Source organism: Fundulus heteroclitus, chromosome 22, assembly GCF_011125445.2.
Source record: "Fundulus heteroclitus isolate FHET01 chromosome 22, MU-UCD_Fhet_4.1, whole genome shotgun sequence".
In the NCBI taxonomy this organism is placed as follows: Eukaryota; Metazoa; Chordata; class Actinopteri; order Cyprinodontiformes; family Fundulidae; genus Fundulus; species Fundulus heteroclitus.
Window position 1 is genome coordinate 11,845,985 of NC_046382.1, and position 23,342 is coordinate 11,869,326.

Genomic DNA, 23,342 nt, shown 5'->3' on the forward strand with positions numbered 1-23,342 from the left:
TCTCATTGCACGGCTTTTATTTATAATTATTTTATTTGTATATATATGTTTATACTCCTTTAAATTGATAAGCGGAAGTGGAGCACGTTCCATACGCACCACCACGTAGACGCCTCGTCGGGCGGGTTCTGCTATGGGTTCTGCCTATGCTGCGGATGCGTCAGAGCATCCGCCATGTTGTATGTGGCAAATATGCTGTTAGACTCAGTCACTTAAACAGTATCAGAGGGACTTTAATCTCAGAATATACTTTATATTCGTAACATTTTTATTTTTGTAATGTTACGTTATGTTTATTTTCGTATCCCTTTGGCTTTATTCTCCTGACTTTATACTCGTAAAGAATAAAAATAATCAAAAGCATCTAACCTGGCCCTATCACTCCAGGACTGAAATAGTTCTGCAAACTGATACTATTCTGGAAATTTCCCCCTTTAATTCTCATAATATGACGTTTTTCTTATAATATTACCACTTTTGTCTTTTTTTTTTTTTTTTTTTTTTTACTTTATTGTCCTCCTAGGACTTTTTTTCTAATATTAGTGACTTTCTCTTTAATACTTTTATACCAGAACTTAAAAGGTTCACATCTGACACGGTTTTATGAAATAATGAAGACCACAGTGTTTAGATTTAACCTTAACTTTTATTGACTTTCATAACACACACACACACACACACACACACATATGTGTGTATATATATATATATATATATATATATATATATATATATATATATATATCCGTGCAGCACAGGAATGAGCCATCTTCTTTGATCGACGTTCACTACAACAGAATTTAACTTCTTTCTGCCACATACAATATGGCGGTGACGTTGACGTACGAACCCGCGCCCACCACGCACTGCCGCGAGGCGTTTCCTGCTCGACAGGGCTCCGCCCCGCCTCCCGTCGATTGGCTCGAGAGTCTGTGACGGAGGGGAATTCCCCCCCACCGGTTCGCCTGGTGAAAAACATAAACCTGGCTGATATCTCGCCCTCCGCTTCATTCAGTCAGCGGCCCTCCGTCAGAACACAACCCGGAACACGACCGAGAAAGCGGAGAGAAACTGTGCGCACCATGGACGGTGAGAAGCGTTTGTCACTATATCCGGCAATGATAAGAGCCTGTGTGCTGGGCGGTGTAGGGTGTTAGTTGTTTTTTTTGTGTGTGTGTGTTATAAAACAGCGGTACCCAGCCGTGTGTCTCTAACTAACTGGAAAGGGTTAATCTCAAAGCTCTCCGTCATAATAACTTTAATAATAAATAGGAAAAAGTTGTTGTTTTTTTCTACAGTATTTTTCGCTTCTACTTTGCTGCAGTCTATGACAGGTGTTGCTGTTTTAATTAAAGCGGATAAAAGCTGCACCAGTTTTTCTAGAATCTGAAAATTACACATGCTGTGTTTATGAATATGTTCCTAAGTTTTTATGTCCTCCATTAAGTCATGTCAATTACAATTCATTTCACTTCTATAATTAAAAGCATTTTCCAGGAGCTGAAAAACACTTAAGATAAAATATATATATATATATATATATATATATATATATATATATATAACTATTTATATGCTTGGTCATTTCACTTCCTCTTTTGTGTTACTGGCAGGGATTGCTTCTTTTTTTTTTTTTTTTTTTTTTTTTTTTTTTTATAGACACGCTGCTGGGATCTGTGATGGCCAGCGGCTCTTTTCTCTGCTTAGATGTACAGTTTGGTGCAGATATGTTTGTTGAATGGGTGGAAGCTGCAGGACCAGCTGTGTACCTGTAGAAAGAGGCCAAGCTGCTTTTCTCGTGTTTTGTTTTGTCATGCCACAAGATGTCATTTTGCTATTTCCTGACGTGCTGGTTTTGAAAAAGTGTCACTCGGCTGTCATCCGGGGCCACATTCTTAGTCTTCTCAGATGACTGGAACAGTGTAATACCTGAAAAAAAAAACAACTTTAAATGCTTCCCCAGATCAGTTTTAGTTCCTCTCTCACACGGGTGTCATGTGCAGGCAGTTTTGTTTCAAGCAGAAGAGTCAAAAATGTTTTTTTTTTTTCTTTCTTGAGATGAGGGTTGATTTCTTAGTTATCCCCGGTTTCTGGATTCACAGCTGCAAAAAAAAAAAAGAAGAAAAAAGCCAATTTTTATTTTGCAAACTGATGGAACTGTCTAAATCCGTGGGGGCCAGCATGGCCAGCACAACTGGGACGTTTTAATAGTAATCTATTTAATTTGTTATCGGGCTAGTCATGTTCGCCAAAAAATGCATCTGTCCCTCCCTGCGCGCTGTGATTCAAACTCTGAAACTGAGGCGGCTGGGAGGAATCCATTTTATCGTGTTGCAGCCATGTTTCTCCTGTTGTGACGTGTCACAGTAATTCTCACGAGTGAAAATGTTAAACTTTTGAGTGGAAACGTCATGTTTAGATCCACAGATCCCGGTCCAACGTTGGCCTTGTCAGAGAACACCGGGCAACACAGAGCTGCACACGTGCATACGTCGAATCACGGCTGCTATCACGACATCAAGACGTGCAAAAGGCTGCAGTCGTTGAGAGCTGGTTTGGTAGATTATTACGTTTCAGGTGCCATGCATTTACCCTCTGCATGCAAATGACGTAGCTGGTCAGTTGGTTGGCAGGTTTTTCCCCTTCTCTCGATAGCCACTCCTGAGTTTACAGAAAGTTGTAGATCCTGGTGATGGGAGACAATTAGAAGTGTGTTTAGTCCAGGGTTCCTATGCTGTCTGGAAAAATGTGGAATTCAGGTGGAAAAAGACAATATCTCAGGGAATATATCTATGTTTATTCAGGTTTTATACCCCGTACTATTGCCTCTGAGGTACACCTGTTCACCTGTCTCTCCATCCATCCAATTATCAGCTTTTGCTAAAGCAAAAGGCTTCAGAACGCTGATCGTTTGAATCTGGAAAAGTCTGGGATTGCAAGTTTTGCGGGAAATTTGGTCAATTGCATCACATCGTTCCTAAAAATCATTTCACAGTCACCTGTTTTTTTTATTTCATTAATTTTTTTTTCCCTAACGCCGTGCACCCTTAGAGTAAAATCAAGCTGTCACTACACGACAACTCACGCCTCCGGCAGGAGGAAAAGAAATCACCAGACTCATCCGGATCCATTACTCTTCCCTCCTTTCAGTGCCCGAGCCAGCCATCCAGATCTTCGAGCAGCCCAAGCAGAGGGGGATGCGCTTCAGGTACAAGTGCGAGGGTCGCTCTGCGGGGAGCATCCCCGGCGAGAAGAACTCCGACAACAACAGGACCTACCCCAGCATGCAGGTCAGTGGGGGAAGTCCGCCGCCCCGCGTTTCAGCCGTATCATCGCAGGGGAGGCGTGACACTTTCTGCGCGTCTCTCCACAGATCCTGAACTACGGCGGCAAGGGGAAGGTCCGCGTTTACCTGGTGACGAAGAACGAGCCCTACCGGCCGCATCCGCACGACCTGGTGGGGAAGGACTGCAAGGACGGCTTCTACGAGGCCGAGTTCGGCCCCGACCGCAGAGTGATAGCGTGAGTTCACCTCCGAGCTCCCCGGACGGTTATCGCTTCATTCTCGGTCTTCCTCAGCGCGCAGCCACACATAAATTCACTTTCTCTTCTGCGTCGTGTAAACACATCTGCTCCCTTTGCTTGTTTGTTGGTCGGTGTCAAGAGGCTGAGAGTGTAAACCGATGACCTCTAAACAGCATCAAAACAAACTCGTACAGCGAACTACACGCCAAACGCACACTTCAACACACACACACAGAGCATATTCATCAAACCCATGTCTGTGATGAAGATGGCAAAATGGGAATTCCCCGAGTGACATCACCCTTGTTTGCCGTGCTTCAGAGAGAGAAAACAAAGTTTGTGTGAGAGTGTGAATGAGTCAGGATCCTTTTAGTGTGTGAAATGTTTAGATCCCTCTTCAAGTTATTATTATTATTTTTTTTTTTTTTTTACATTTTTCTAAAATCTCTGGGCCTGTCACATGAGTCCAAAAGCCTGACGACTATGTACAGAATATTTGTCGGAACATGAAAACCAGACGATGCTGCCTCGACGTCTTAAACGCCACAATATTGTTTTGTTTTGCTTAGATCTTGCATCACTCAAGGCGTGGCGAAATCGGCTTTTGTTTATTTGAAAGGGAGCTGTCGCAATACCTGTCTTTTTAATCGTTACATTGTTGACAGTTTCCAGAATCTGGGCATCCAGTGCGTGAGGAGACGGGAGGTGAAAGAAGCCATCCTTCAGAGGGTCACAAGAGGGATCAACCCCTTCAACGGTGAGTCGTCTGACTTGACTTTTCCACGCTTGGCCTCTTTCTGTTTGATCGGCAATGCTAAACTGCATAAATGTATCAATAATATATCAGTTTCACGTGTGTTGTAAATCAATCTGAAGGATTAAACATGCGGCATGTGTGTATTTATCAACAAATAGCTTTATTTGCACTCATTTTAATGAATTACACACAACAACAGTTTATATTTACTACCATTATCAAGCTAAGATCTTAGTTTGTTAAGGATTTGCTTGACGATGAAACAAAATGAAACATAAACAAGAAGACAGACATTCATTAAAGAGACATTTAGTAAGGTTAATAAAAGTCTTTTCTTAAGAGTTTATAGAAAGTGGTTGCTTTCATGAGTTTAAAGACAGGGTTTGAACGTTTAGGGAGAAGGAAAAACAAGAAGTGATTCGATGTTCGTAAAACACGGCTCATCAGAAGAAGCTGGACGCCTTACTGTGGTCCGGATCTTGAATTTACCACCTCTCACATAGCTGGGCTGGGTCGTCCTTCCTGATAAAGGAATGGGAGACAAAATTCAGTATGTAACAACACTGTAATAATGTCTAGCTCTAAATATACAAGCTAGGCTAACGCTAGCTGTTCTAAGCTATGCAAAACCTAGCTATTTTCCTCTTTTTTTTCAGGTTAGAAAGAAAATAAATATGTCTTTCTTGACGATGAAGTCTTATTTGTTGATTCAAAATCTAACTTTAGCGGAAAATTATTAGTGGTATATGGGTTTTACGCTATTGCTAGCTAGTGTTAGCTAATAGATGCCGCCACGGTTAAAAGCTTTTTAGAGTTGGCATGTAATGAAACTGGTCAGTTTTTTTTGTTGTTGTTGTTATCAGATTCAGAACGTTTATTAAAATTAACCAAAAGTTTGCAAAAACAAGATTATTTATGTGGGAGAAAAAAGCCAAAATGGAACGTTTTGCATGGAAAGCTAATACGCTTTTGCCACTTCTGTGGGATATAGGATAGGGAGACCAGACGTCCCTGATTACCGGGGACAGTCCCCATTTTGGATGACCTGTCCCCGGAAATGTCTCCGATTTCAGTGCATCATGATGGATGTATAAAAGCTTAGCGCATCAAGAGGTATTTACCCGGTCCTGCTGCTGTCCCAACGTAGTAGGAGAGCTTAGACGAACGCGCCTTCCCCGCAAAACAAGGCAACCCCCAGACAGAGATTCTGCAGCGCCCCTCAACTACTTAAGGGAGTTGAGGAGAAATGATTTTCTGATAACCTGAATGGTCTGAAGCAACATTAGAGAGACGAGTGGGACTAAATGCCTCTGCAACAATGTGAGGGACAGAACAAGTCAGAGACAAAACAACCGCAAAGAGTTATTGCTGCTAACGGTTGCTCTACAGCTTTTGGATCATGGCGTGTGCTAAGTTTGCCATACGCAGCTTTTCCATTTCAACGTGATCTTTTGTTCATAACTTCCTGTATTTGACTTATTCAGCTTTGTCTGATGTATTTGATTGTTTATTTACTTCCACAAATGTGTTTACAACACTGCAACGACGCTGTTATGAATATGAATGTTGGCATAACTGCCATTGCAGCAACTCTTTCTAAGATCTACGTTGCTTCGGATGGTTTTGGAGTGATGTTTCCTCCCCGGTGTGTGTGTGTGATCCAAACTCTTTTATCTGCAGTATGAAAAGTGAATCTTAGTGCTGTTCTGGTTGTGTTGCTTCTGGTTTTCCTGCTTTTGCTACCGAGTAACGGGTTCAAAACAATTCACAAGAAATGTTTTCAAACGTTGGTTGACCCAGTTCTCAGGCAACTGAGCAGATTTTCCTGCCACCGACTCGTAAATCCGCTGCATTGCCACACCGCGCTATCTACACTGTAGCCATTTCCTTTATGTGCTTTCATTCTGCGGTCCTCCCAGGCAGACGCGCAAGCAGTTCTCGTGTACAAACAGGCGTTGAGCTACTTCCCCATTCTTGGTCACAGTTGCTCAATTCAGATCAGTGCAGGAGGCCACGTGAGAGCTGGGAATGCAGGATTCATTAAAAGAGGGAGGGTTAGACCGAAGGGGCTTCCCCAGCGCTCTGCGATGATGATAAATGTAGGTTAGAGAGCTTTACAGGTCTGTAAAACTGCACTGGTAAATAGGAGGTTTAATTCAGACATAAATGCTTTTAAAAATGTTTTTTTCTCTCTCTCTCTTTTTCTAACAGATATGAGACGTGTGTAATAATCAGTTTGACAGCACAACTAAAATGTGCATATGTGTGGGGGGGTTTCTCAGTTTGATACATTGAATCTTTGACCGTGATCATCTTTATAAATAATGCCTGACGAGCACGACTCCTAAAAACACATGAAACTGTGACGCGTGTCCCTTCCGTAATATAAATGAAACTTTTACTCCTACTGACATTCAGCCTGCCCGATCTCTATTTTCTCTTTGTTGTTTATTTGCCTGGGGTCAATCTTTGAGCGTAAACAATTACCTGAGCACCATCACATTCATAGCCTTCGCTAATTTGCGGTGAAGATGGGCCTTTGACGGCGCAACAAGATGAAATATCATTCCCTGACTAATATCAGCAGTCATGATATGATATCTTTTTTTGGTCGATGCGTGTAGATGTCAGTCCGACCATGTAAACAAGCACGGCGAGTCATCTCTTCAAGGTAGAGGAGCAGTAAAATAACCATTTAAGTAGATTTTATCCACTCATAAGCAGAAGTATTGTTACTTTTGAGCTGTTACGGTATATTCTTAACGATTATTTTCACAGAGTGGAAGGATTATACAATAAACAACCCAACGCATGTTTTAAAACGGTGTGTGCGAGTTTGAACTTATAGTGGAAGAAAATTATAAATGCAGCCATAATTTTATAATAATAATAATTGAACTTTATTGATCTCACAATGGAGAAATTGTACGTAGACTCCTTCCACGCACACTAATATGTCGCCAAATGTCCCTCAGCAGGGGCATTTTATTCAAGTCTCTGAGATCCAATCATCTAACTGATTGATTTGATGTGAATCTGCTGTAGTTTTTCCTTTTTCATACACTGCCGCAGTAACGCTGGCAGCAGATCAGCCCCTGAGGCATAACTCTGCCTCCACCGTGCTTTACATTTAGTAAAATGCTGTGGGATTTGAAAGCCTTCGCTTTTGACTCCTCCAAACAAACTTCTTGCCACCGCGGCCAAAAGATGTGAATAACTTGCATCAAAGTGCCAGACTTGTAACCGGTGATGTTTAGGAAATGGCTCCGAAGCAATTTCCCCCAACTTCTGCAAATGGGCAGTTTTCTTTCTTGGGTCTTCAGCGAACGCTTTTTAATTTATTTAGGTGAATATGTGTATAGATTCTAGCCTGTGCGTGTGTGTGTGTGTGTACATTTGTCCCAAAATACTGTAATCACTGGCAGCAAAACAGCCCCGTAGCATGATCCTGCCACCACCGTGCTTGACCGTCCACACGTCTATTTTATTTCTTGTTTTTATCAATTGTTCTATGTTTTATGACGATTTCCCCCCTGGGGGGGACTAAATAAACAAAACAAAAAAACGATGGCTCAGAAAATACCTTTCCGGGTGTCGATTGGGTCTTGATTTGCTGATGCAAGGTTTGAAGCTCACATACAACTCGCGTGTAGGTGCGGCGGAGTTCGACGGGCAGCCAAGACTCGCTACCCAAAGCAGTTCACTTCTGTTTTGAAACTCAGCTGCTTCCTGTCTCAAGGGGAGATATGACGGTCCCGCTCCCTCATGCCCATCACGCCTGCTTCAACATCTGCACCTAGATAAAGAGGCTAACACACACACACACACACACACACACACACAAACCTGCTGACCCCTTCACCCACCCTGAGGCCGATTGCACCAGTCCGCTGTTTTTAACCGTGCTGAATTTACAAAGTTTTAAAGCTCTCGCTTTAAAAACTGTAATAATTTACCTTAATCTGAGCCCATATTTATTTATTTTACCTATAGCTCATGTTTCTGTGCTGGATGTTCCTCCAAAGCCACATGAAGCACCATTTAAAAGGGAAAAAAAAATGAAGGTTTTGTTGTCTGACCTGTTTAGTGGATCACATACGACACGACAGCAGCAGTGTTCGTGTGACGCACTGATTAGCTTCTGCATTGCTCTTTAGACACGCTAGTCGACTGTGGTTGTGCGGTGGCGCACCTGCCAAAGTTCCCTCCTGACACGCAGGACAGGAATCAGCCTTTAAGCAAAGTTCTTAGTTAATTCCACCAATCAATGTTAGAACCTCATTCGGTTTACTTTACGCCAGAAAACGACGTTAACCGCGCTCGACTATGGTTTTAGCCTGACACCTGCAGCTCCAGTTAGAGGTTCACAGATATTAATCATTCTTTCATTTCATATAAAGTTTGAGCTTCTGCTGATTAAGTTATTATTTTAGGGTGGGATATGATTTTTTTTTTTTTTAAGAACAAGAACTGTGTTCTCAAGTCATCGCTGTTCTAGTCAAGCTCAAAGTTACGCCAGCGGTGAAGCACAGTGAAGGCAGCGTAATGCTGCGGGTCTGTTTAGCTGTCTGTCATTCTGGGGCAAAGTGGATAAAATAACGAAGGGGGGGCTACGTCTAAATCCTTTAACATCACCTCAATATCAACAAGGCAATGAAGACGCAAAAACTCACCCAAATCAGTTTTGGGATGGAGAAAAAAAAAACAATCACAACCTCGTTGAACTTTTTATAACGTATGCTTAAGATCTGGGTTTGTGCCAAGAAACTAAACTGAACTCTAGCAATTCTGCCATTAAACAATTTGAAATATCATAATAATGAATAATAATCTTCTTTATTGTCACTGCAACGTACATTCCAATGAAATTTGTTGTCTGCATTTAACCCATCATCCTTGGGGAGCAGAGGGCCGCCATGTGCGGCGCCTGGGGAGCGTTCTGCGTTTGAAGGTCTGGCTCAGGGACCCAGAGTGGGCAGTCTTTGGGAGTTAAACCCAGAACCTCTGAGACACAAGCATAATCGAATGTGGCTTGATGGGTTGAGTAGTCGTCTGGCAATCAGAAGGTTGTGGGTTCGATTCCCCTACACTCCTCTTGCCACATGGGTAGTGGTGTCCTAGTGGTTAGAGCAGCGCGCTTGCAACCAGAGAAGGATGCAAGTACCCGGTTTGATTCCCAGCGCCTGCACTCTGGGTCCCTGAGCAAGACCCTTAACTCCAGAATGCTCCCTGGTGCCGCACATGGCAGCCCACTGCTCCCCAAGGGTGATGGGTTAAAAGCAGAGAACAAATTTCGTTGTAATGTATGTTTCAATGACAATAAAGATGATATTACTACTATTACTATTCCTAATGGTCTAACCACTAGGCCACTACTCCAACTAGAATTAGCCTGTTGATGGCTCCAAAATGGGCCCAGGTCTATTATGCACCTGTGCCACTCACCGTGCTTCACCTTTGGCATCGTGTCCTAAGGGTAATATGACACTGCGCGATTTAGATAAAAAGAATCCACAATAAAGTCACAGCTGTGCATCCAAATCACCGCCGTTGCCCACAGTCCAGCCTCGTAAAAGCAAAGATCGTTGAGCTCAATCTGACTTTCATGCCCATAACGAGTGAGCATCAGCAGAAATAATTGTAATAAACCAAAGATGGCTGTTCGCAGGGCCGAGCTAGGCCGTTTTTAAGCGCTATATGGAAATAAAATAAAGATATCCAGATTGTTTGACGAGTCCAGAAAGGACTTTGTCTCGTAAAAAGCGCTGAACGCATCACCTCTGAAGCGCTCTGTACGGGGCGCGTTTATCGCAGCCGAGATATTTTCCACGGCGGCATTCTGGGGTAACGCAGAGGAGGCCTGACCCGACGCAGAAACCACGCAGAGGGAATCTCTGTGTCGTGCTGCCAGAGACGCCGGTTGAGGCTACCCTACTTTTACTCAGTGACGTCTGCCTTGTGTTTCTGAGACTTGCGTGCGTAGCACTTTTTCAAGATTCGTCGGCCGCGCGCAAAAAAAAGGAGCATTAATTCATCCAGATGTCTCTGCTGAACAGACATCAGGAGGATGACGCAATATTACAACGTTTTTATTTATGTTATCATTTCAAACCACAAACGTCCCCCCTTCCCTATTTTTAACCCCTAAATATTCATCATCCCTAGACTAATAACCTTTGTGTCTATTATCCAATCAGAAATCCAGGCTTTAGGACCTTATTCCCAAACGTGTACGGCACTGTGAGTGATGCAGCTCTGGCGTGTGTCTTTGTAATGGTTGCTGAAGCCTTTAGAGGCGCAGAGACATCATGTTGCACATCCTAAAAGGTGGAGAAATTGTGAGTCATGCAGTGGAGACACTTTTTGCGGTGAGACTTGGCACCTGCCTACTCTTCTTTTTTTCGCTCTCACACTCTGCTCCCACAGTCACGCCAAAGCCACTTGTGCCCCACAGAGCAAACTAACACCCTCCCTACCTATCCAAGCCCCCTCCTTCACCCCCCCCCACCGTCAACATCGTCTCCCTACACAAGTCGGCTGCAAGCTTCATGCAACCCAAGGACGCCTGCTTCTTTGCGGCCTTTGCTTTTCTTTTTCCACCACACACACACACACACACACACCGACCCACCGCTGCAGCCACCCACGACCCACTTTCCTGCACCTGTCCGTCCAGCGGCTGCCTCCAGCGGCGCCGGCGCGCTCCACCAACACTCGTGCGAGCGCTCAGATCAGCCCGGCATGTTCCGTCCGTCGCTGCGCCGACGGTTCCATCTCCGTTTGATTTCGTCCTCCTTCGGTTTCTCCGCTGTACGTTTGTGTGCATCTGCCACCTACCAGCACGCACACACACACACACACACACACACACACACACAAAACTGATGACCCGACATAAATGTGAACAGGAGCTGAGGTGCTGCGAGGTCTTATCTCAGACTGCTGCACACCCTATGTGTCTAGGTCATTGTGTTTAAAAGTATCCAGGAAATAAAAGTGTGCAAATAAAACATGCACGTGTTGCAGTTTTGCATTTCCCCTTTGTCGGAGTGCAACTGATCACCGTTTTTTTTATTTTTTTTCATGTATTTTGGAGATACATCCCCTTTTCTGTGACTAGTGGAAGTTAGGCAACAAACCTGTCGCTTCTGATGAGTTTCAGTGGGAGGTTTTTAAGTTTTAGCATAAAGATTTGAGGGTAGGAGGACACATTTAACTTGGCCAACAGTGAATACATTAAAGCTCGTCTCATACAACCGATGATTGCATGTAAGTTTTCTCTGTGTGGCATAGAGTCCTAGCAGAAGGTGAAATGTCCTTATTAAATGATGTCTGCACAGGAGGCATTTTGGTGTTTTGCTGGTCGATGTAAGTCAAAGTGGGGCTGGACTGTATGAGCAAAATTTCTATCACCATATATTTCTGAATTTCAGTCAATACAATATATAATTAGGATGTCACTATAAACAAAATAGAAGCCTTAGAAAGATGCCCACAGCAGATGCCTGTACAATTTATAACACTCCTCCCAGTATAACGTTTTGGAAATCTTTGCTATACAATATAAAACGCATAAAACTACATAAAACCCAGAACGTCAGTCAGTGACAAACTGCTATCACACTGCAAAAATGGAACTAAAAATAAGTCATATTTTCTTTAAAATAGTGTACCTGTCCTTGAATTGAGCAGGTAAATAAGATAATCTGCCAATGGAATGAGACTTTTGCACTTAAAATAGGAACAACTCGTCTACATCATCTTATTTCAAGTGCGGGATGTCTAATTATCTTATTTTAGGGGTCAAAATACTTATTCCATTGGCAGATAATATTATTTACCTGCTCAAATCAAGGACCAAAACACATATTTTAAGAACATTTTACTTATTTTTAGATCCGTTTTTGCAGTGATATTGAAATATTGGAAACGTCACTTTTTTATCCAATGCCAAGCAGGAAAGACCAAAGCAATGTCTTTGTAATTTTTGCTGCCCGTCGATCTGAGAAGGATTATTAGGTCGTTTTCAAACAGCTCAAACATGTCATAATTATAAAGAGAGAGAGTTCATTCTCAGACACCTGCCAGTCGTCTGAGCCGATTCACCACGAGGTCAGGCCTTACGAAGGTCAGGGAAATTAACAGAAAGAACACCAACTGCATCTTCGACTCGACAGACTTCAGCTGGCATTTTAAACGATAAAGTTTAAAATAATAAAATTAGGGGGGGGGCGGGTGGAATAAAGAGACGTGGCTTGGTTGGGAGAGGCTAAAGGTGAAATTGATTCTGTTTTAACCAAAACATCAGCATGTTCAGAGAAAACCCAACAGGGCCGATCAGCTGTCAAGCTTTCAAGCACGGTGGCGGAGGGATGGTGATCTAGGCTTGTTTTGGAGCCACAGGGCCTGAGCAAAGCTATCAAGTGATTAAGATTCAACTATGAGGTGATCTTGCTCCACAGCAGAAGCTGGGTCCAAACAGACAAGAAAACCCCAAAAAGCAGCAAATCAACAACTAAATCCCTAAAAAAATTTAAATGTATCTGTGATTTACAATCCCTGGAAGAGCTGTGCAGACACAAACATCTGCTAACCTTAAAGAACTGAATCGAATCGAGCGGCTGACAACGTCTTCCTGTTGGCTCCTGGGTTGGACTCTTAAGTCGGGGAGAGAGAAAGACTGAGAGCTTCTGACCGAGCCTGTTATCCAAAAGAGGTCAAATCTTCACGTTGACCTCAGAAAACATTTACGTCCGACTGTAACCAAAGAGGCGGGAGTGCAAGGAGAGACATTTTCAGGCAGTTCCTCTTTTTCTGCTTCGTTCTGCAGATCTGCAGGCAGGTCAACGTTAAAAGCGAACGACGGTACCGAGAGAGACGGCGCTCGGCTTTGTAGCCACTGAGCTATATAATACACTGGAGTGCTGATTTTGTCGAAAAACTGAAGTCACTGGCCGCCATCTTGCTACTCCCTACTCTCACAGAATTTGGTTGCAACAACAAGCAGTTTTCTGCCTGTGGGAAAATGTTTCATAGGTAATTCTACAGTCAGTGGCTGTACTAACACTATCAACTACTAGGAAAGGATGTGCTGAAATATTTTACATGTTATTCGTATTAAATTTATATATATGCATATATAAGTATTTATATATGTATATATGTATACATATATGTAAATATATGTTTTTGTATATTGTTATATATTTATAAGGGTTATATATATATAAAATGCTAAATATTTCAGCACATGACTTTCTCAGTACTTGATATTTTTAGAACATAACATAAAGTATATGGCATTTGACATTTTAAAAGTCTTAAGCCCCCCTGAACATGAGAAAATCCTCGTTATACGATGCTGTAGCGCACGTATTTCCTAGTTACTGGGGGAAAATAGGGAGTACCAATATGGCGGCTGGTGGCTTCAAAGCGACTCGTTCTAACAGCGGACTATTAGCACTCCAGTGTATAATACAGATCAGTGTATGTAGCTCTCCACACCGTTCGTTGGTCGGGGCTTTGCTGTGGGATAGCCGCAGGAATCTTCAAAACTTCACAACCCTGCAGCCAAATAGTCAAAAAAAAAAAAAAAAAGCACCACTAAAAGGCTCATAGAACCACTTTCACACACGTCAACAGCCGCCGTGGTCACTCGTGCAGGGGAGCCTCATCCTTTGCTCTCTGTGTCACGCAGACACTTCTTTTCCACTCTGAGGGTGACGTCGCACGGCGTCACCGTGGCGGCGGGTCGTGGGCGGGGAGGGCCTCGGCCTGCGAGCGCAAGGGAGATAGAAAATTGAGAGGTGGGAGGAAGAGAAAGGCAGATGTGAAAGCCTGATGTCGGTGTCGGGGCGTGGGCGTCTCTCAGTGAGAGCTCTCCCTCCGAGACGTGTGCGTGTGTCGAGTGTGAGGGCGGGATGTGTGTGACGCTCGCATGTAGATATGTGCGCCTGAGTGCGTGTCTGCAGCAGTCAGTGCTGGCCGAGCAGGTTAGGAAGTTTAAAAAAAAAAGGTACGTGTGAAACGTAGTACGACCCGGACCTGAAGGGGTTTTATGATCACAGCGTGCAGCTGATCTGTTTAAGTGATGCATGCGCTGCAGCATAGATTTGCTCCTGCTTGTATCGTATGTACTCACAACTTGAAACAACCACGCTCTGAAATGCAGAATGTTTTATAAGGCAGTCAAAGAAGTAAAAAACCTCCATGAGCAACGGTCTTGATTAAGAGAGATAATCCCCCACACACTTTTACTGTTTATTTCATGCACAGTTACTTATTTTTGTTGGAAAATGGCTTATTTCAAGATGTAGATTGAAGCAAAAAAAAAAAAACTGTCAAGCTCCATTTTTATTACCTGCAACTGCAGAAATGCAGATGACCACCTAATAGTTAGATTATTTGCTTACCCAAAAGATGGAAATTACATCCCCAAAATTGACAGCTTACCTTCCAGTCGCCTTCTTGAACCTTCCTAGAACATGCAGGACATTTTTTTTGCTGTATTTTAATCAAAATAAATTGTATTGTTGAATTGTTTTGTGATTATTTTCACAAAACAATACATTTTACTTTCTTGGAAGTTACAGCTTACAGTTACAGGTCACTTCCCCAAAACTTGCAGCTTACTTTCGAGTCGCTTTCTTGAAACTTCCTAGAGTATGCGGGGTTATTTTTTGCAGTGTTTTAATCAAAGCGTACAGATTGCCTTCACAGAATAAACACTTTAGTTTAGATTGCATGCAACGCTGTGGAATCAGCCGCCTGAATCAGCCAGGATGGCAGACTCCCTTACAACTTTCAAAAGCAGCATGAAGACTCATTTGTTCCATGCTGCCTTCAACAAATAAGGCCTGCCCCAAGATTTCCTTCTCAACTGCAATATTTGGCCCTATTTTAATACTATTATTTTAGATTTGTTCTGTTTTTTTGTTTTTTTGCTCTTGGTTGTTTCAGGATATGCTATTCTAGATTGTTTTAAACCTTGTTTATTCTAAAAAAGATTTTGAAGTGTGCTATACAAATAAAATGCATTATTATTATTATTATTATTATTATTATTATTATTATTATTATTACATTTACTGTTACACTCTGGAAACTTACAGTTTGCTTTGCAGGAAATTGCTAGTTGCTTCCTTAAACGTTCTCAAAACCCACCAGGTACTTTAATAGAGCCTACAGGTTACTTTCCAGGAACTTACTGGCTGTTTCCTTTTTGATTAAACAATTATTTTTGCCATATTTCAATGAAAGATACAGATTCACCTAATATTTCATTGAACTTTGCTTTCTTTCTGATAACTTACCAATTGCTTTGCCAAAATGTAATTACCTCCAAGACCTTACAGGTTATTTTCCCAGTATTTTATTGTGTACTAGTTCCTTCTTTGAGCTTACCCAGATCAGGTTACTTTCACAAAACTTAGACGTTAATTTCCGATTACTTGGTAATTGTGTCACTGAACTTACAGCTTTTACAAAAAATATATTTTACTTTTACTTTGCTTTTACTTAACTTGGACATAACCTACAGAGTGCTTTCCCTGAACTTAAAGATTATTTTCACAGAACGGTTTTGAATTGAACTAGAATTTACAGGTTATTTTCTTGCATCTTTGTAAAAATGCACAGATTGCCTTCCTAGAACATGTGGTTAGTAACTTCGCCAGAGATTCAAGGTTACTTTCCAAAACCTGTAGATTCATTTACAGGAAGTCAGTAGTTGCTTTCCTGAACCTACAAGTCACTTTTGGTTTGGTTCAGAGTATCGATCACCGTGTGAGTTGTAGCTTCCTTGCTAATCGTCACATGTTCCTGTCCTGTGACCTCAGTTCCCAGGGAGCAGCTGATGCAGACGGAGGAGTACGACCTGAACGTGGTCCGCCTGTGCATCCAGGTGTTCCTGCAGGACGAGAACGGCCACTACACCCGACCGCTCAACCCCATCGTCACAAATCCCATCTACGACAACAGTGAGTGCGCTGCGTTCAAACTGCGTCAAACTCGCCCCAAAATCAAATCCCCTTAGACGGGTTGAAGCTGTGAAAAATAGGAATGCATATGTTGTGCACTGCAGGTTTGAATTGATTGCTGATGCGACATTAAAGCGAGATGTTCACGTGTAACACTGCTTGATCGTACACTTATTTAAATTTACAGCACGGTAATACTACCCTGTGAACTCTGAGACTTGCAAGAAACCGCACCTAAAGTGTTTGTCTCAAAACCTGTTTGCATGTGTCCAGTCTATTTTTTTTCTCAACATGGTTTCACACACAGAAAGAGGAAGTTCTTTATGCACACCAACCCTCAAACAACACTGTTACCATGGAGCACTTCCTCTTCTGAGAGCAGACATCTGACTTGTGATTTAACCCGCTTAGGTCTCAGCTTTAAACGCTCCGTGCTTTTATCTCAAAAGCCGAGGCGCTCGTTTAAGCAATTATTACTCCTCCAACAAAGTCACAGAGAAACGTCTACTAAGAAATAGTTGCCCCGTCTAGCCCTTGTGTCCGTGGTATAATTTTCTTGCATGCTAACATCTTTATTCTGTTTAATTAGGAGCCCCGAACACAGCCGAGCTGAGGATTTGTCGGGTCAACAGGAACAGTGGAAGTGTAAAAGGAGGCGATGAGATCTTCCTGCTGTGTGACAAAGTACAAAAAGGTACAAACGGTCACTGCTCTTAAAAAAAAAAAAAAAAAAAAAATCAGCTCTTTATTTTGTCTAACCTGTTTTTGTTGTGTTTTTCAAGTTTTTCCCTCTAATTTGCATCTTTTTTTTCTCTACGTGCATCTCTCAAATCTGCTGATTCGTTCTGCTTTCCATTTCCATTTGTGCCCGTCTCTTTGCATTGACTCTATCTGTCAGTAGCAATGCGTACCAGCCTGAACTTCCCTGTTACTCTTCAGATTCTCCTGTAAGGTTATATATCACATAAACCTACAGGTTACTTTCTGGCAACTTGTTGGTTCTTTCACCGAATTTACAGTAATCTGTCAGTTCGGGAAGAACTAAAACTTTTTTGGAGCTTACCATGAACTTGAAAGTTACCTTCATGGGAAAAAAAAAAACTACTTTCTTGGACTTTCAAGTTACTTTCCAGAACATCGCTTTTAGTTGCAGGTTACATTAATTAAACTGTTACTTTCTTGAACCCACATGCAGTTCAGTGGTTACTTTTCACAGCGCATCTAAAGAGCTTACTATGAACGTAAAGGTTACTTGTACAGAACTTGTATGTTGCTTCCCAAAACCTTCCTGAAACTTACAGGTAGCTCTCACAGAACCCACAGATTACTTTCTGGGTGCCTACAAGTTATTTTCAGAATGTGCACAAAAATTGTAGACTACATTATGTTCCAGACACCTGAGGGATGCTTTCCTGAGCTTGCCCAGAGCTTATATTAATGGAAGATAGATGTACACGTTAAGAACTTGCAGGTTTGAGAACTTAAGAAGATTTTCTGACTGCTAATTACCTTTTACCAGTAGGTTCTGGTTACTTTGCTGAACCCACCCAGAACATTAGAACAGCTTACTTTCTGTAACCTACTCAGAAACTCCAGGTTGCCCCTAGGAAAATTTACAAATTGCTTTTCGGGGAGGGGGAACGTTCCAGAAAATAAGCTTTTCATGTTTTAAGCGAGAACAGACTGTGTCATGCACTGCTACCGTCATCCCATCATCCCAACATCCCATCATCTCTATTCTCAACAGATGATATTGAGGTGAGATTTTTCTGCAACAACGGATGGGAGGCCAGAGGCTCCTTTTCCCAGGCCGACGTCCATCGTCAGGTGGCGATCGTGTTCAAAACCCCCCAGTACTACAACACCAACATAACCGAGTCGGTCACCGTGCACATGCAGCTGCGCCGGCCGTCCGATCAGGAAGTCAGCGAACCGATGGATTTCAGATATCTGCCTGAGAACAAAGGTGAGCGCCGCTGACCGTGGGCCATGAGAAACTCACTTTGCTTCGTTTTATCCGACGGTGTCCGTCAAACAAAGGCTCCTTTTTGTTCACGAAAGCGTTCCGTCTCTTCTTTTAGACCCTTACGGCTACAACGAGAAGAAACGCAAGATAGAGGACTTGTTCAGGAGGACGGGATTTGCAGGTACGAGATGTGATGCTGCGCCCTGCAGTTCAGATCGCCTGCTATGATTTTGCCGCATGCATTTAAAATCGTCTTCCACATTTTCTCCGCCATCTTTTAGGTGGCTCTATAGCCGGCCTTGGAATGGGCCGTCCAAAGGCTGTGCCTCACAGTGCCATGGCTCACCCGAGGAAAGGTAATTAGTTTCATTTTAAGCACTTTGTTGGTTCTTACGGCACATGGGATCAGCGTCCGGCTCTTAGTGCTGAATTGCTAAAATCTTTGTTTTCTTTTTAGCAGACCACAGCGGGATGTACATGAGGCACGCCCTGCCCACCATGCAGCAACAGACCCCGGTGTACAACCCGTCCTACCAGCAGGCAGATCAGGCAAACAGTGCTCTGATGACACCCCAAGGTCCCAATTTACAGCTCGTTAACTCATGGGCCAATCCCAAACCCACCATCTCAATGGACACGGTCACCATAAACCCGGCGGGATCCATGGGCAACCACCCGAACAGCGGCAGGCAGCACCAGCCAAGCCATGCCGCCGGGTACGCCCACAAACTGGATCACGCCAGCTGCGAGAACAACGCCCTCCCTCAGCTCTCCATGCGGGATCTGCAGTGTTTGGATACCGTCACGCAGAACATGATGAACCAGTCGGAGTCTCATCTTCTGTTCCAGCAGCCGCACCAGCGAGAGGACCTTAGCTCCGACGCCCAGAACCAAATGGCAAGCCAGAACCAAGGTCTCCAGAATATGTGGCAAGGCTTCGGTGCCGTGCCCGCGGTCCCCAATAACGCCAACAACTTCAACGGATCGGTGCCTGGAGGAGGCGCCCAGGTCCTCGGGTCTTTCCCCTTCCTAGAGGGGATGTCCGGCGAGGAGTTCCTGAAGGGTCTGGTCGGAGGGACTGGCTTCCAGTGTAAGCAGGAGCCCCAGCTCTCTGGTGGACAAGACGGCGGCGGCCCTCTGATGCAGTCCCAGAGAGAGAGCCAGGGAAACACCTACACCAACCTGCTGCCTCGCCCCATGAGCAACGGCGCCAACGTGGATCAGCGGCAGCAAGACGTGGGCCTCACGCGGCCTCTCGCAAACCTTCAGAGTCCTTATGGGAGCACCGGCATGACCCAAGAGGTCCGCTACGCCAATCTGTCTGACTGGTACAAATCCTCTCCGCCGAGTAAATAGAAGTGAAAGTGTTTTGGCATAAGGAGTTTCTGTTTAGCTTTGCGAGGCCAGAACCTGTTGCCCGTCAGCGTCTGGCATCGGCTTGGGTTGTTACGCAACCAGCTTCAGCAACCAGGTGGATCCAGAGCCAGATATCATTTTAAAAATGGTACAAAATTATCAGTTTGGAAGAGCTTTGCCAAAACAAAAAGAGAAAAGCTTTTATTTTATTTTTTTATTTTTCAGCGAATCCTGGTGGATTTTAGGTAGTCCTAATTCCTGAATGTTTTCCCAGACATTACTCAGCGAATTTACTTTCTTGTCAAATTGTGCGCAGCAGGCCGAGCTTCCAACTTTTGATCGTTGGCAGAACTGCATCCTCGCAGTTTGCCTTAGATTTTTGCCTCCAGCTGCTGCTGTTTTGGGGGAAACTAGTCGTTGTGAGCGGGGCGAACATGCATTTAGCTGGTTCGCTGTGAGATTAGGAAGCGTACATGGACAATCAACGGTGAGGCGACCTAGCAGAAGGCTAACGTCCTCTAAAAACCAAAGTTTAAATATTTGAAGAAGTGAATGTACTTTCTTTCTTTTTCTTTATTAAGCAAAGTTTTATTTACCCGTCAGCATATCAAGGGCTGGATGTTATGTGTGATTTAATCTGTTAAACAAGTTTATATAAATATATGTATATAAATGTTATAATTTCGCTTTCCATTTCTTTGTTTGTTACTGAAAGTACTTTAGTGCTTCTGGTTTATATATATATATATATATTTTTTGGTCGCAGAGCAGTGATGTTAGGTGCACTCTGCGCATACATGTTAGCCATAGTTGAGAGTAAAAGCAGCAATCGAGCTGAAGCACTCAAGAACTGGCAAGGTACTGAAATTTCCATTGAGGAAGTGGAGGGAGGCGCGCTCAGTGTTGTGTCTCCTTTGTAATGACTATGTCATATCAGTGATTGCATGTGTTACCCAGAGTTCTCAGAGCATTTCTAACATGTGTTTTTATACTTTCAAATGCCACTTGTACGTTTTTTTTAAATGTTTCGTTCTTTCAGCTGAATGTTTTGGGGATGCTTTTCCTGAAGGCATCTGGTTTTACAGCGACGACAGTTAATGGGACGTGACTCGTTTATGTTCATGTTATGTTTTCTTACTGGTTTTCCTTTTCGGACCGGTTTCGGGGGCTTAAATAGAAGTGTCTATTTTGATAAACACTGTACCAGATTTTATAATTAACTGATTTGTGCTTTGTAAAATAATAAAAAAAAATTATTTCCTAATAAATGATAAAGTGGCCTTTCTACGTCTTTTGTCATCTGGTGTAATTTTTTATTTATTTATGTATTTATTTTTTTACATTAACTACGTCCTCTTTTGGTTGTAAGGTTTTCTCATAATGTTTTATAAGAAATAAGTACATCTGCTTCCATTAGAGAGAGAGTTGCCGCTATGTGCTTTCAGCAGGATCAGCTGTAGAAAAAGTAGGAGGAACACAATGTCAGGGCAGAAAGACATTAGCAATGACCTTAGAGAGCCAACGGTTGCTACACATCAATATAGAAAGGTTCTTTCGGGGCATTCCCTAACAATTTTGAAGTCCGTCGTTCTACAGCCAGGAAAGATTTAGGCTTAATTTAAATGCTTAATACTCCTGCCAGGCTTCTCCGGAGTGGATGTCCCGGCAAATTCACCCCAAGGTCAATTTAGTCAGAAAAAGTACAATAAACAACAAAAAACTCTGTATCAGAGTCTAAATTAGCATGTTAACTGGTTTAAACTCATGACACGACTATTAGGAAAAAGCCTGAGGACATGTTTGTAGTTTTAAAGGGTTGGAGGAGAACCTCGCTACACTCTATGAAGAATAAAGTGAACCACAAGACGTCTGGAGTAGTGCCCCTTGGGCCCAAGAGACCAAAGTACAGATCTTTGGTGAAAGCGGTGCCACAAGGTTTGGAGTAAATCCATTATAGCAGTGGTCCTCAATTCTGGTCCTCGAGGTCCGGTGTCCTGGAACCTTTAGTTGTGTCCCTTGTCCAACAAGCCTGACGCAAATGGCTGAATTACCTCCTCAGTCTGGAGTCAAGTTCTCCAGAGTCCTGCTAATGATCTGATTATTGGACCCAGGAGTGTTGAAGCAGAGACACATATAAAAGTTGCAGGACACTGGACCTGTAGGACTTGATTTGAGGACCACTGCACTATAGCTTATCAACACAAGCGCCTCATGTCACCTGTAAAGCACGGTGGTGAAGGGGTGATGATATGGGCTGTTTTGCAGCCACAGTACCTGATTTTGTCCATTATACCTTATACTGAAGAAATATTGCGTCATTCTTTATTGATATCATTGCTGATATCTTTCCTGCTTGGCGTTGTGGTCAAATGTCAAATAATCTCTTGAATCAATTTGATTCACAGGCTGCTGCTTTCCCTCCTAAATCCTAAAGCAAGCAACAAGGGTGTAAATCACTTTATTTCATGCACTGCGATCTTCCATGGCTGTATGAGGGCAGATGAAACCAGGGGAAATCAGTATTGTATCATAGAAAGGTATTTCTAACTCTGTCCAATATAACTACTGACCTAAATATTATATTGAAATGCTGGGAACAAATTAAAGCAGCAGCTGAAAAACTTAAACGCCAGCTGTCAGGTGCAAGAGGGTTCTAGATTAGGTTACGTAGATACATGTTACTCATATATCTACATAACCATTCAGATGTTTCTGATATAGTGTGATATTAGCAAGAGAAAGCAGATTTACTATTTTCATATAGGCTTCATGTTTTAAAATTCCAACATTTCCAAAACCACCACATTTTATTTTTATGACAATCTCTTCAATGAACCTCATCTTTGCAAATATTAGAAAACTTAAAATTTACAGCGCTGTTTCAAGTAACGATGGCATTGACTCAACAGCAGTGCATACTTTATATATATCAGGCCTCATGTTTGCACTTTCAGTTTAACTTGCATTCAAGCTTTCATCATAGTTTGGGTTTTAAGCTAGACATTCCACTTCTCTCTTACAGCGCAACAGAACTTTTTTAAAATAAATAAAGTCTGCAGCTCCGAAAGTGAAACAAGATTTGAAGTTTGGCTGAAACTGTTGACTAAGCCATTGTGGTCAGTGCAGCCAGTTTAAAAATCGCTAAGCAAAAAGGAGATTAAAACAATTAGGGTTTCATTTCATTTTTAAATTTGTAAGATACAATAATGTAAGGCTAAAGATGGCACAGCTATGAGGTTGTGAAAAAGGTCAGAGGGAAGATAGTAAATTACCCTCATAAAACATTTACACACCAAAGATCGCCATAATACCTGAAGTTGTTTAGGGAAATTCACCATCTCTATCACAATTTCCTTCAAAGTTAGAGCTGCATCTCTGACTCTAGCTGCCTTACAAGCTCCAAACTAGCAGAAAAAAACACAAAAAAAACAAAACATGGCTGCCAAGCATGCAAAGAGGTTAGTTACCCACATTATAGCACACAGTTTCAACCAGGGAACATGTTGCTGCAGTTTTTGTATTCGCTCGACACAACAGAATGTTATCAACTTGTACTGATAACAATAGTTAGCGGCCAGCGTAGCACAGGCAGAAATATGCAGCAATATTTTGGGTTATTTCTGTTGTAAGAGGTGAAAAATAATTTTTCAGTCACTTTTTCACCATGTATTTTTTATAAATGTCACAGTTCCAAACTAAATATTTTTACAAGCTACATTAGCAAGGAAAATATTTACTTTACAAAACTAAATCTTTCATT

At 42.6% G+C, this 23,342-nt stretch overlaps 1 protein-coding gene across 2 annotated transcripts; it reads left to right on the forward strand.

Annotated features, from left to right (window-relative positions):
* The first annotated feature begins 975 nt into the window (after positions 1 to 975).
* Positions 976 to 20,869, forward strand: rel (v-rel avian reticuloendotheliosis viral oncogene homolog). Of its 2 annotated transcripts, none has more exons than XM_021322798.2 (10): positions 976 to 1,089; positions 3,151 to 3,290; positions 3,374 to 3,522; positions 4,191 to 4,282; positions 16,120 to 16,260; positions 16,850 to 16,954; positions 18,008 to 18,226; positions 18,342 to 18,407; positions 18,508 to 18,582; positions 18,687 to 20,869. In XM_021322798.2, the coding sequence occupies exons 1-10, from the start codon at positions 1,083 to 1,085 to the stop codon at positions 19,580 to 19,582; spliced, it is 1,890 nt and encodes a 629-aa protein (XP_021178473.2). In that variant the 5' UTR covers positions 976 to 1,082; the 3' UTR covers positions 19,583 to 20,869. The 2 variants fall into 2 exon arrangements, with proteins under 2 accessions (XP_021178473.2, XP_012730480.2); XM_012875026.3 differs by having other exon boundaries at positions 978 to 1,089; positions 18,684 to 20,869.
* Positions 20,870 to 23,342: the final 2,473 nt, after the last annotated feature.